Raw genomic sequence first — 14,857 nt, 5'->3', positions numbered from 1 at the left:
CAGCACGGTAGAGGGAGACGCAGCAGGCGGAGAAGCCGGAGCTCACAGAGGACCTGGGGAGGAATGACAGGGATCCCTGTGGCCGACTTCTCCTGGATCTCCATCCAGGTTCTGCCCGCGTTTCTCTCGAATCAGAGCTTTGATAGTCAGGTTGGGAGACAAAAGCAACGACTCATTTCACAGCATTCTAGGAAACACTTGGAACAGAGAAAGGATAGGGCGCATCCATCTGAGCAGCGCTGCTCGTGCTGGAGGCCATTCGAGATGATTAACAGTGGTAAATAATCACAGTAAATTAAGTACTTTGAAATCCATTTAAATGTGGGAGTTGCACAAAGATAAGTAGTAAAATTCTAAATTAAAGCCAATTAAGAGCCAAGAATTGATCATATAACACTGACAGAATCTAATATTTTAACTCCTCACTTAAAGAATGCCAATGTTATTTTTAGAGCCAAATCTGGCCCACCATAGTTTTTTTTATGTGGCTCTCCGGGGTCCCAAGGGCCACAGAAACAGAGCTTCTAAGATGGCACTTATTATGTTCTTGAACATTATTTTGTCAATCAAATGAAATCAGTTTTCATCTGTATCCTGCCAAATTACATCAATCTGAAAGGATATTCTATATTAAATTTTGAGAAGTACTAATCAAATGTTAAGACAGCTATTAATTTTATTTTATTTTTTTCAGACTTTGTTAATGGGTAATTTCATCAGTACGTGTTGCCACAACCGGAGCTTTGAGGACATTTATAATCTTGATACTGCCCAAAACGAAAGTGAGCTTGACACTTCTGGCCAAAAAGATTTTCAATTCTATGCCAAAAAATACCTACATGTTAATGTCTAATATATTTTATCCCTGTAAAAGAAGGTGTTTTGATTGCAGGTACTAAAAAGTACCTTGTTTTTCTCTGCAAATGGTGGGTATAAAGCCTGTATGTAAAATGTCGGAAAGCATCTGTTAAGGGAACACTGTTGCAGAGGTATTTTGTTAGGGAGGAAGGTTTCTTGCACACTTAACCTCACGATATGCACTCTCTTTGAAACATTTACTCTTACTGGCATGTCCTTTCATTTCAACTAAATAGCAAAACTCTGCTATTAAAATCTAGAGTTATGCAGATCTCTGTTGGCATAGCGCGTCGTCCAGGAGGAGGTGAGTGCTGCAAGTCAGTGACTCGACGCAATCTGCCAGGTTTCCTTACATAGCAACTTTTTAAACTACTTTGAATAATTTAGCAAGCGTACCGTTTGATGACGAGGATCAATAGGAACCGATGTGTGTTTGAATTGACATTATTTTTTGTGAAGTCTGTAAATATCTGGTGAGTGGCAATGTTTCACCTGATGTGTATGATCAGGTGAATGCTTCCATACTTTATTCTTACCAAAATTTGTGATTATTTTATTATTTTATATAAAAACGGTTATAAATCCATCATTTAATAAGTTGACGGCCATCACGTCAAAGTGAGAAGAATCAGTCACGCGTAGAACATGTCAGAGGGTCCCTGAGTTTCTCAGACGTAGACTAGAACGGACAGAATGGTTTCCTTTTTTCCATGTTTTATCGTTTAAGTGTTTTTGTCAGTAGACTTTGTGAATCCAGCTTGAGGATTTATTGAGCAATTAAAACCTGCTGAATAAGAAAAGCTAAAGTTATCATAGACAAAATGTCTTAGTGATGTAATAAGTGAAAAAAATATATATATTCATTATTCCTTTAGCTGAGGAGCTTTGACACTTTCGTTTAGTGGGACGTGACTGACTATGAATTAAAAGCTAAAGTTAGATAGCCTGAATTGTATTATTAAAATCAAGGACAAGTTTTTCATTACTTGATTCCATCGAGCACCTCAGGTGGAAACAAGGTTACTGCTTCATTTACTCCAAACAAACAATTACAAAGAACAACTTTGCATTATGGCTTTACTAATGAATGTGATTCTTCTTAAACTCAGGCACAGTGCCATTCATTTATTCAGTCCATGGCTAAATAAATTCATTTTATTTAGCCATATATCTCATGGCTCATATATATATGAGATCTAAATAGATATATATAAATCTCTATATCTCTGATATAGAGATAGAGATTTCAAACAGATGTGCTGTTTTAAAGTTAAATCAACACATTCTCTGTGCAGATTGAACTTTATTTGTTAAAACAGCACAGAGACGGTTTCATGAGCAAATTGATTTTTTGATACTATCAGGTCAATGTCTTTTAGGTTCTGGTCAATGTCCCCTTTAATGGCTTATGTAAATTAGTATTCTGAATCTATCTGAATATCTGCAGCTCTACTGATATTTTTTTTTTCATCAAAGAAACACTTATCTATAAAATAAACACCATTACCTTATAATAGCTTCTACGTCCTCATGGACTTTGGAATGTATTACACACAGTGTTCTTCGTTTGTCATCCATTGGTGTTTTTGATGATGTAATTTAAGTTTTTTGCTGTCTAAAACTCAAGCTTGGCAAATACACAGTTTGCCAACTGTTTTAGTTATGAGATTATATTTTTGTCAGATGATTTTTAGTGAGAATAAGATGAGAATCATCTGTGTTCTTGTCATGGAAGTCACGCCTTCCTAAGCTCTTCAAAAAACATTTTTGCTGTAGTTCCTTTAGGTCTCATGACGTTTTCTGATTTTACTTTTCTTTAGAATCAGAATTGTTTTCATTTTTGTTTTCCACGCCGATGAAGTTATGGGTAGTTCCAAATAAATTCAATAAATTTCAAATTCTCCTCAAGGGATTCAGATGCCTATTAGAGAAATGAAGATGAGGAGGGATTTTTTAAAAATTTATTTTATCACTGTAGTTGTGTTTCCATCTATGTTTTTTATGCACATTTTTGAGGAATCACTGTAGAAACGACTGATGGAAACAGTAAAATAAATATTAAAAGAAACATCTTCAACGTTGGAAAAAAAAGATTTTATTTTCCGCCAGAAAAAAGGGGCGAAGGTAGCACCTTGCACAACAACAGTTCGCTTGAGGTGGTTAGCTGTTCTCTAATATCTCTAAGATTTTCTTTTACAAGTTACTCTGAGTCTTACAAGTTTTTACGTTCTTTAATGACCACAACTTTCTTCTCAGCAGGAAACTACAGTCTATATCTCAATGCAAATCTCCTACAATTATACAGCAAGCCACCAAATGTAATTAGAGCTACATAAAACATGTCAATTAAAAAAGTTGGGTTTTTTTTTCTAAGACCAACAATAATTGTGAATCCTCAGGACTCCACAAGTGAACCTTCTCTCTAGTGGAGGTTCACCTTCAGGTGCTGTGAGGTGGAAGAAAAGAAAGTTGTGCGTTGCTTCAAAAGATAACGGATCCTCAAGAAATCATTAGTTAAAAAAGATTTTTTTCATACAGATCTCTGAAGAGGCCTCGTCTGCCTCTCAGCACTCTGCTGCATGACGACGAACTGAATGAAATTAGGGAAATAACTAGGTTGCAGGATCCACAACAACACGACTGTGATTAGCGACTGCTGTGCTGAAGAGCATGGGCTTGGTGGGTGTCACTGAATGAGTACGTCAAGTATTGCTGTGTGCGAGACGCAGCAATGGAAAGGAACCATAAAAAAAAGGAGGAAGAATAATTTCCATTTCCGACATATCTAAACAAATGGTGGATTAATGGATTTTTATTTTTGAGGGGGTTGTTTTTTTGTTGTTGTTTTTTTACATTAATTAAGGATAAAGCCATGTTTTCACATTCTGTGTCAGTCAGACATCAGCAGCTGGGATCGTCTGTCGTCTTACAACGCCGTCGTATTTCAGGGGAGGTTTCCCTCCTGATGGATGGATGGACTGGTTGTTTCCAGACCAGTTTTGAGGAAACCATAATCTGTACCTCAACAGTTCTGTAGTTAATGGGTGTATTTATTTCACGGAAGTGCAGAATGCTGGGAATGGTACAAACTCCAGCAAAAAAATAAGTGAATAAGAGGATATTTGTCGTATCATTATTAAAGTCAACAGAGCACCAAAGACAATTGTACCTTAATGGGATGGCTAATACTTATCGTTGTATTAAACTCCTTCCAAATGTTATGCTAAAGTGGTTTGTCTGTTGATATAGTTATATTAAATAAGTATATTAATATAAGTTATATTTCCTTTCTAATCGTTTTGTGGAAAAAATTGCCACAAAAATTGGTGGTAAATTGCTCCTGTTTTGGTTTTAAATAACTGCATTTGTAACGCACTTTATCAAGATGGAGGACTCGAAGCACTTAACGCTTCATTCAGTCATTCCCCCTTTAATACACACATTCACACACTCATGGTGGTAAACTATGATGACTGACAGAAGCTGAGTGAAGTGTGTGAAGTGTCTTGCCCAAGGACAAAATGATTGAGATGGACAGTTGCTGGATTTGAACCAGCAACTCGAGCTGAGCCACTATCGCCCCGGGGAATAATAACGCTGATAAAGCTGTTACAAAAGTGGAGGTATATATAGCTTAGTTTCTAGGTGCTGTTTTTTTCTGGTGTGTGTGTGTGTGTGTTGATTTTTGTTTTTTTTTCTTTCGTAAAACGAAATGTTGAAGATATAAACATAAAAAAAATATATTTATGTAATGAGGATAGCAAAATACTGAATACATCTGCATTTTTCTGAGTAAACATATTTCTTTTAAAGCCGATAAAAATAAATTTCACTCTAAATGTTGGCAGCTGTTCAAGTGATCCAACACGCGCTGAAAACCTGTCTGTCTTTTGAAAACATTCAGGCGGCATAAGACTGCCAGCTATTATTGCCTGGATTTCATTTCTGAAAGTCTTGATGCTCCAGTGAATAATTTTGGTGGCCGTAATTCGAAACATAATTTCTCTACGAACTGGTCATGATCAGTTTCCCCCTAGCAGGATTTGCTGACAGTAGAGTCGTACATTAATCAGGGAGGCCAAGGATCACTCACAGAGAAGCTCAGGAAATGTGGTATGACAGTTCTTCCATGAATAGAATGATGGATTAGCAACCTGTTCAAGGTGTACCCCACACATCACCCAATGACCTGTGGAGATATACACCCACCTTACAGCCCCCGACCCCGCAGGGATCAGCGCTATAGACAATGAATGGATAAGGAACGAATAAACAATGACTGCAAATCTCTGAAGGAAGTAATTCAGATGAAAGAATGTGTCTTACAGTTGAAGATTGTAGGAATGTAAAGTCATGTGAGGAAAAAAAAAACAAAAACAAAACAAACACAAAAATAAAAACCGCATACTATCTAGTTCGTTGTTTCTACAGTTTCCACGCAGAGCTGTTTTCCTTTTTATGTTCTGAATCATAGAGTTATTACTCCATCTCCCCGGGGACAGACAAGATATTTTCTCTATCATATTCACAAATGTTAATGGTCTCTCAGTTGCGTTTGGTCAGGAGTCTGAGTTGATTTGGTCAGACGGATACAGTCGGCCGCCTCAGCGCATTTATTCACGTTTCAGTGACGCTGATAGTCTTATGTTGAGAAACAAAACCTCAGTATTACAGTATACATTTTTTATTTTTATTTTTTTTTACCTTGGCTAAAACAGTTTAGGATTAAACCAGGAGCTATTACAGTATATAACTGAAATCTTTACCTGAGGTCTGATTAGCCGTTAGCTTTCAAGTTCTCTACTGCTGGTAAGATAGTGACTAGTTACAGCTACTTCAGAGAAGCCCACTTATTTAAACCACCCCTTTGGAGTCTATATGATTGAAGCTTTTTTTTTTCTTTACTTCTTCTTCCACAACTTTAAAAGTACTAACTATTGTGATACAATAAGAAGCACAAATTCAGCATTCTTTTCCTATCTGATGGAAACGCATCTAAATGAACTGCAAGTGCAGCAAAAGGAGATTAGAAGAGGATTTCCCTGCTCCCTGCCAAACAGCATGACACTAAAAGGACATGACTGCAGCGTCCTCTGTTAAGGCAGTATTCCGCTCCAGGGTGAATGAGTGAAAGGAAGGGGATGGTGGTTTAAGAAGGTCAAAGTCAGAAAAAAAAACAAAAAAACAGAATGGGAGATGCAACTAAACTTAAATGTGCCCTTCAATGCCCAGACTGTTGCCTGGGGCAAAGAGGTATTGGTGGAATGTGACAGCAAGGTGAAGGTGAAGAGAAAAGGCCAGTGAATGGTGTCAGCAGAAAACCAGTCCTCAGGGAGACGCCATGCTCTGCGGGGTAGCTCGAGTGTCTAGCAATCAAATGGACCATGACCTGTTTCAAGTACCGTCTGCTGAGTACAAAATTCAGCTTAGAGAATGACCACAGGGCTCTGCAATGGCTAGGAAGCATGAAGCTCTTAAAATAACTGCTGGCTGCTGTCAGAGCAGATACACAGCTTCATATCAGGTCTCGAGCGGCGGCGTTGTTTTACAGCTGGAGCACACGGCTTCCTGTCAAGCACACCCGAAAAAATCCTGCTATGCCCTCGCTGCTGTATATCCTCTAAACTTTCTCTGCAATCAAGAGTAGCTAATTAGAAAGAAACGGCACTTCATATTGATCGTTCTGCAACACATTGTGAGGAGGGGGGGGGGCTTCATGTTGGCAGGGAAAATTCAGAGATTAACTGAATTCATTACAGAGCAGCCACAATTTTCCTAACGTTTTTTTTTTTTTCTTTAACTCATACAGATTAAAGTTCATGGTCTGTGTGAATTAATCCTTACCAAACACCAGAGGATTATTAGAGCATTTCTCTTTCTTTTTGTCAGGGAGATTGCGCAGTGCTTGATTTTATGTTCACTCCGATGCATCGCGGATCAGTAAATTCACCTAGCTAACAGTCGTGATCGCTCCTCTCTGTGGATTCTTCTGAATAAAATCACATTTAGGGAAACTGTGTGTGTGTGTGTGTGTGTTGGGGGGGGGGGGGGGGGGCAATGTATGATGTAATAAAAACTGAATCTAGAATAAATAGATCCTGCTGCTGTAATTAGTTTTTTTACAAGATTGACTGATTATTAATTATTATTAAGAAGAAGAAGCAATGCAAATGCAAAACTGGCATCAGATCATGTTGAATATCCTATAAAAATATTTAACTTCTTTTGGAGTCTGTTATTGGACAAGAAGATATTATTTACAGCCAGTTATATATAATCCATGTAGGTACTAAGTATACTGTACTCCAAATTTAGGTTCAGTTATTTACAGGCTACTCCAGTACAGTTGATCCAATAACTTAGTCAGATTGAATTTATCATAAAATGCCAACATATAAAGAAATGCAACCTTTAGTTGCTGGCACTACAGGAATCTCTTATCCTGAGCAGGCCTGCAGAGGAACAACAACCTCTAACAAGATGAAACCTCAAGCAGAGTCAGATTCAGGAGGAACAGCTGAGAGAAAAACTGAGAAATACAAAAAAATATACTTGCAATTTAAATAAAAGGCAAGGAGAATCCACACAGGTGATGGCAGCAGCGTCTCCTCCTTTGGCTCTGTGTGTGAATGTGACACTGCTTACTTTCTATGAAACGAAGGTAAAAAAAAAAAAATATATATATATATATATATATATATATATATATATATATATATATATCTAAAGTGACACAGTTCAGTTAACAACAGTAATTGCATCAACAATACAAAGCATGTGAAATGCAGAAACGAAAGAAAAGCAATAACCCAGGAGTACTTTCTACAGTATAGAGAGTAAAAGGTAATGCTGAGGCTGCTGAAATACACTTGTTATAGAAGAACCATCTAGAGAGCATCAGAACTCTGATGCAACATGTTAGATCTAGATTTATCTGAATATTTCCCAATAAACCATTTCAGAAATGCAGCCAATGCACTGGCTGTTTTTTTTTTTTTTTTTACAGACCACATGAAACAAATTCATATCTGTTTTGGGGTTTGTAAAAAAAAAAAAAAAACATCTCCAAGGTTAGCAAATACCATGTTCTATTATGTGCTTTGTAAGTCATTTTCTAACCTTTTTGTCGCCCCCCCCCCCCCCACCAGCTCCTGGTCTTCTGTTCTTTTCTACTGTAAAACCGTAAATTGTTCTGGACTAATTTCTCAGCTGAAGCCTTTGTGTTCAGCGTCTGAGCACCAGACTAATGGTTTCTACTGCTGAGGTTTTGTATGAAGTGTTTCTAGTTGCACATTTGTGTCGGCCACTGCCTGGCCCTTTAACGTGTCTCTCATTAGTCATCGAGTCACGCTGTATGGACGCTAATGTTGCACAAAAGATTTGGCCACAGATCATTCCACAAGGCAGTCGATAATGATGATGATTGTTTTTTTTTTTTGTTTTTTTTTTTGCTTTTCTTCACTGCAAGTACTATGTGATTTTCATGACTCACTCTTTAATTGTATTCTCCACGGTAAGTTAGATTGACATTTATATCCTAATATTTATTCTGAGGTCGTTATTTTCGCAGCTTTTAGAGCGCTTCGGCGTTCTGGTTTTGCAGTCATCAGGTTTCTCAGCTGGAATAAACAGACTATTGTCCGAGCTATTTCCACCTGTGCTCCCTTCAGATTGCTATTTGAATACCGAGATGTGACTGATTATTCTTCCATAAAGGCCGTACGCACGCGCACGCATGTTCGCTCATCTCCAAATGAATGATCTGCGGCGGGCTTAATGGGAATCTGATGAGAGCCGAGACGAACGTACTCACTGGGACAAAAACCCAGCGGCAGCAACAGGCTCTGAGCACTCACTCAGCTTTCGGCGCTAAAACGGAAACGGGTCGCACTTGTTTTCCAAATTAAAAAAAAGAAAAGAAACAAACAACTTCATGTTCTAAATTGACGCTGATATTGAAACGGTTTTGCAGCCTTAAATCTTGACGGAGAACCACAGTGTTTGAATTCAGACATAAATAATCAAATCTCCCACAAATTTAGTGAGTAAATTACATTATTGTCGGCACAATTCTCTCGATCTTTGGCTGCTACATGATAAGTCCACTAACTCAGCAGCTTCCTTCTACCTAATCTAGTTGTCCGTGATGAAAATGTTCAATTAACTGCTAGCAGATCCCCAGGTTCTGTGCAACAAGCTGATTATCCCCCTGCCCACAGCCTTTGCAGTGAATCCCCAGCCGGCTGCAGTAACGTCTGCACATTATGGTGATATTGAAATATTGCTTGATTGATATTTCAGTTGATTTGGATTAGATCGCCTATCTATTTTCTCGCCTAGCACAAAAAAATTTAAAATTAAAAAAAATCTACATTTATGTCATAATAAAACACTTTTGCACAGAAGTGCTGTGAAAGTGCAGCTCCAGAACGGATCATAAAGCAGCTCTCGCCCAAGAGTCAAACTAATTCCTAGAGAGACGAGAGATGTGAAGGAGATGTTTTTAAACGAGAGTTTTAAAAAACTTTCATAGCCGCTGGTGAGAACTGGATTTTATTTCTGTTTGCTCCGCCTTATTTTGCGTCAAGTGAGCTATGCCTAACGGTTTTATTCTGCCTAAGTCATTCAGTCTAGTAAGCACTGCTAGTAAGACAGACAGGACTAATGTAAGGAAGGGCTATGTGAAAATAAATTAGCCCAGGTCTTTGCTACCACCGGCCATTTTTAACCACCATTCCAACCCTAAATAACATTTTTACTGGGGATCCAGCAACACATTCTGCTCAAGAAACAAAACAAGGTTTGAACAATAACTTAGGCTACAATCTGCGATGCTCAGTCCCAGTATCTTTGTTATTATTATTTGGCTAAAATCCCATTTTTTGTGTGTGTAACCATTCATAATGCTAAACAAATGTGACGGCAGTCAGGCTTATCTGTGAACGGAGGTTCACACAGAGGCCTCTAAAGGATGTAATAATGTACTACAGAGGGATCCAAAGACAAATCAATCTATTGTCTATGGATCGATAATAAAGATACAGAGCAGTGGGAGCTGACAATATCATCACGAGATCGTAGCAAGACGAAGCGAGGAAAGAAAAAGAAAGCACAACCTAATTGCGATGGCCTTTTGCTGCATTGACTGTAGAGAAGTCTGTTTGGATGTGCAGTCAAAGTACAAGTGGTGTGATAGTGATGCGCTTCATTGACACAGACTTCTTTTGTAATTTCATCATTAGAAACGTCAGCCGTTGATTCCATCTTTTTATTCACAGTGTCCGGGTTGTTCTGGTGAAGGAATGTGATGCACGATTCACGTCAGCGACGCAAAAGTCGGTTGAAGTGCGACGTGACTCTTTAGAGTAAAATTAAAAGTGATCGGATACGCATCCAAACTTGTACCACACATGGAAGTGGCACATATTAGATTTTCTGGGGGAAAAGAGGCAAAAAAAAAATAATAATAATAATAATAATAATTAAATAAAATAAGAAATTTGGGTCAATAGCCTAAGAATTGCTCATTAGAATATTTCTAAGTATTTTAGATTTAGACTTGCTAAAATCCTGTTTATGTTACTTAAAAAAAGCAAACTGTGAAACAGTCTTTTATTGTAGTGCGGACAGGAAGCTGCAAATTACAAGTCAATGTCTCCCCTGCTAACCAGCCTCAAGGTAATGCAATATTCATTAATGTAGTTTGTACAGAAAACCAGCCGGGGAATTTAAGGTAATGTTGGGACTAACATTGTTGGTATGGGACAGACTTTTTTTTTTCTTTCTAGTAACACAAAAACGGGTTGCAGTGATGTCCGCTGAGTCAGAACAGATCACTGAACTTCAGCCAAGGGTAAATCCTCGCTTCAAAATAGAACAAAACTGATGAGCTGTCGCACGCAGAGGCCTCCTTTGGCTCCATTCCTGCTAGCTTGATTTTTTTTTTTAAGGTCTTATATGGGCATCCGATGGTGGACGTGGGTGTTTTGACACCCACCCATTTTACTCAATATGTGATCTGGCATGTGCCACACCACCAGCCAAGATCTTTGTGTAACATGCTGATAAATATAATCTGCATCACCTTTTCTGGGCAAAATAGATGCGCTCCCGCAGAGCATCAAGACGCAGCAGTGTGCTGCCATAAAGTGATGAATTATTCAGTAATCTTGCAGCTCAAAATTTGTTTTTTTTATTTATTTTATTTTGCATCCTTTAAATCTTCCAACTATTGGACAAGCAATGAAGTCAATGTATCTACGCCTCCTGGTCGCCACAGTAACCAAATACATACAAATACCAGTTTTACACGTACTTTTCAAAAGTATTAGATATAGTTGCAAAAACTGCCTCTAGCAGTCTGGTTCTAAACCTACGCGATGCTAAATTTATTGCGCCTGTGATTCTTCTCGTTTTGCCACACAGACCCGTTTGCGTATGTGTTGTTTGCAGATCAGGTTTGCACTTGATATCAAGTTTGTGTCTGTTTTTATGCACGCAAACCTTTAGCAGATCAGGCCCTGAGGATGTCTGACATGTAGGAAAACATCAAACTCTGCAGCTTCCTCACTCTCAGAACCTTGACCAAGTTTGTCACTATGTGATGCAAGTGCAGCAGCACCAAAGGTCAAAAGTATATATATATATATATATATATATATATATATATATATATATATATATATATATATATATATATATATACATATATATATATATATATATATATATATATATATATATATATATATATATACACTATATATATATATATATATATAGGCCCACTTACATCTTTTCAGTATTTCTTTCTCCAGTAGCCTGCGACATTTTGTGGCCAAACTCTTTGTTGTGTCTTTGTGCGATTACAGTCTGTGTCTCTAAAGAAGGGTCTGGCCAAGCAAAAAACAAATTCCTTTTAATTTATTAAGCAGCAAAAGATCAGAAATATACATTTGCTGTAATTCAACACACTGGAAAAATAAAACATCTGTCGCCGTGACTTTATATGTGCACAGTATGTGAACCAATCTGTCCGGACCAGAGAGAAACCTTGCCATCTGTGATCACCTCAGAAAACATGGCTGCCTTTACTTTTTTGGGTGCTCTTTTCTTAGACTTTATATATTTCACTAATTACTTTGAAAGTAAAAATGTCCTATCTTGGGAGGTTATTGCTCAATCCTCCTAAGGTGTAGTAAACAGTTTTTCTGACTAACATTGATTTTTTTACCGCCACATGTAGAGTGTGTATATGAATTGTAATTTGGACATTCCTATGTAATATTGAAATATGGATTAATATATAAATGTAATATCAAACATTGCAAATATAAATAATATGTAACATTTTGTTTAATATTCATCAGGCTTGTAAAAAAATAAAATATGAAGGTAATGCGTTCTCCATTGAAACCAGTGAGTGTTGCCAGAAGACGAAATGCCCATGCCTCCCGTTTTCTCTACTCTGTGCAGGTGGCCATAAATTTGTGACAGAGGGGGAACATTTGGAGCTGATCTCCATCACCAAAGAGCAGTCGGGAATATACGAGTGCATCGCCTCGAACGACATCTCCAGCTCTGACATCAGGAGAGTGCAAGTCACAGTCAACTGTAAGCACCAAGCTGCCGTATTCATGGTCAGAATGGCTCTCGGCTTTCAGACGACATCGGGGGCTCAGGATGTTTGGAGCTGTTTTGGTTGCACATCATTTCCTTGCAAAAAGAGGAACAAACAGAATGCTTCTGACGCAGGAAGTCCACACTTACAAATATAAATAGCTACTTCTTAATATATATTTTATTTGTTTAACATATAAGATAGTTTAATTAGTACTATATATGCATCTACAGTTTTGATTAAAAGAAATACATTTCAATTCTGGACCTTATTAGCTTATTAAGTTCTGGCACTTGTGGTCCTAATTATTTGTATTTTAGGCTTCTGCTTGTGTTTTAGGTTTGACCTTTGGAATGCTTTGTCGAGATGCTTCCTTTTACAGTTGACATACAGAATTATCTTCGTGCCCAAAACTAAAATTTCCCCACCGATGGGAAAGTTTTTCTATCGCAAGTGACGATTCAGTGCAACAGCAGAAGAAGAACTCCAGAATCAGTGCAGCGGAGTGTAGCGATATTTGCGTTTATTCCGTAGACTCAATGCTGTGATATAACACAGGTTTCTAGAAGTACCGGTGTTTTGGACGGACCAGATATTTGTGTAAACTACTTCGGAGAAGATGACAGTGTTTTATGGCACCGTCGATGTGCGTCGACCTGTAACAGTAATCAGCTTTTTGTGTGGCTGGATACATTTAGCTAAAGCAAGGTAAGAGGTGGTTTATTATTTAACCTGTATTTGGTAACCTGATCCTGGAACATTCACACATGAATACATGCAAAGGCAGTTTCAAGTGCCAGGCTTAACAAAGGGGAACCGATGTGAAGATGCACCAACACAAACTGGAAACAGGTTTCTGCAAAGCCTGTTTCAAGGGCAGTAGAGAGTTTTTGAATATCACGGTAAGATTTTCTCCAACATCACTAAGCGTCTTTATGTATTAAGTAAAAAAAAAAAAAGAAATTGTAAAAAATGTTACAATATGTTACAGTACGGTAATATGAAATTCAATAGAATGGACTGTAAACAGATGCCGCCTGCTTCACAAAGAACATACCATGCCTTCAATTATAGAGGAAAACAGAAGCTTTTGATGGCTTTAAACTCCAAGTATTATTTCGTCTTTCATTGACAATCAAAATCTAAAAACATAAAAGTGTTTCTTATGAAATAATAATAATGAAAAAAGGCTTCGTTTGAACAACTTTACGTTTTAGGCTCAGGACAAGGTGGAAGATGGACAAACGGATCACTGGAAATAGTTTAATTTTAACACTAAATGGATTGTTGATTGAAGTGTTTTCATGGTCTCAGCAAACATGGATTTGCGGAGACCACACATTTAATGTAATAATGGAATTGTTGAACAATTCTGTCAAATTCCTCCCTCAAGATGCATTTCCTTCTTTGTTTTGTGATGATATGAAGCGTCTAAACAGTCTCATGGTGCATCCAATGGATTATCCATGTTATCCTACATGCTTTACATAAAACATTTTCAGAAAATAGGTTTTTTAGAATCAAATGCTGCCCGAAAAAAACCACCGCTTCATACCCTTATCCAGTTTTAAGGGCACTAAAACTGGATGTTTTCATATTTGCTTTCAAATATGAAAACAAATTTCATATTTGTTTTATGAAATGATGAAATGAAATAAAGAGATGATTATTTTTTTATTATCAGAGAATTTCAGCAAGGTCACCTCAAACAAGACAACTATTCCACGCTGCCTGATTGAATATTTACTGTTTTAATTATCTCTGAATTGAGCCGTTTGTCTTCATCGCCATGACAACTAATGTCAGGCAGCAACATGAAGGATACCTAGTTTGCCTCGCAATACGGAACAAGTTTTAAATTGGATTTCTGTTTCAACTTGAGCCATTTTTATGGTAACGGTTTGATTTTTCCTCATTGAATAAATGTCTTTTAGAAAAACCAGAAACTCACCCGGTAATAGCCAAGGATGTTGCTCACGATGAGTTGAATAAGACATTTGTGTCACTTGCAAATTAAAAAAGAAATTGTGTAATTATTGCAAAAGTATTTCTGAGAAGATTATCCAGGGATATTTCCACAAAATCAGGTGTTTTGGTGAACAAAAAAAACAGAAAAAATTCTCCAAGGTGGAACTCGGTTCAACATAACACATGTTTGACACGCGCAGAATTATCCCATTCGCATCAGCAGGTGGAAATCTTAGAGCATCATCTAAAGAGAAAAAGAAATCCGTCAGACGTTGGACTAGAGAGGATTCTGCTTTGATCGACATATAACTTTCCACTGCTGATGGATAATTAATGCATTGACGGAGTGAGGAGGATCACGGCTGCTTTAAAAGCTAATGTTAACAATACGAACAAAGGAACGTCCACGTC

General features: G+C 37.6%; 1 protein-coding gene across 1 annotated transcript in view; it reads left to right on the top strand.

Moving 5' to 3' along the window:
• The window catches only part of LOC102219138 (opioid-binding protein/cell adhesion molecule-like), a 151,302-nt gene that overhangs the window by 129,694 nt on the left and 6,751 nt on the right, over positions 1 to 14,857 (top strand). Inside the window, exon 4 of the mRNA XM_005803528.2 lies at positions 12,334 to 12,471. Within this exon, the coding sequence (XP_005803585.1) occupies positions 12,334 to 12,471 (138 nt within the window). The remainder of the gene's footprint in view (positions 1 to 12,333; positions 12,472 to 14,857) is intronic.

Source organism: Xiphophorus maculatus, chromosome 11 (assembly GCF_002775205.1).
Source record: "Xiphophorus maculatus strain JP 163 A chromosome 11, X_maculatus-5.0-male, whole genome shotgun sequence".
Taxonomy (NCBI): Eukaryota; Metazoa; Chordata; class Actinopteri; order Cyprinodontiformes; family Poeciliidae; genus Xiphophorus; species Xiphophorus maculatus.
Note: the sequence above shows the minus strand (reverse complement) of the source record. Positions and strands in the feature narration are given on the sequence as shown.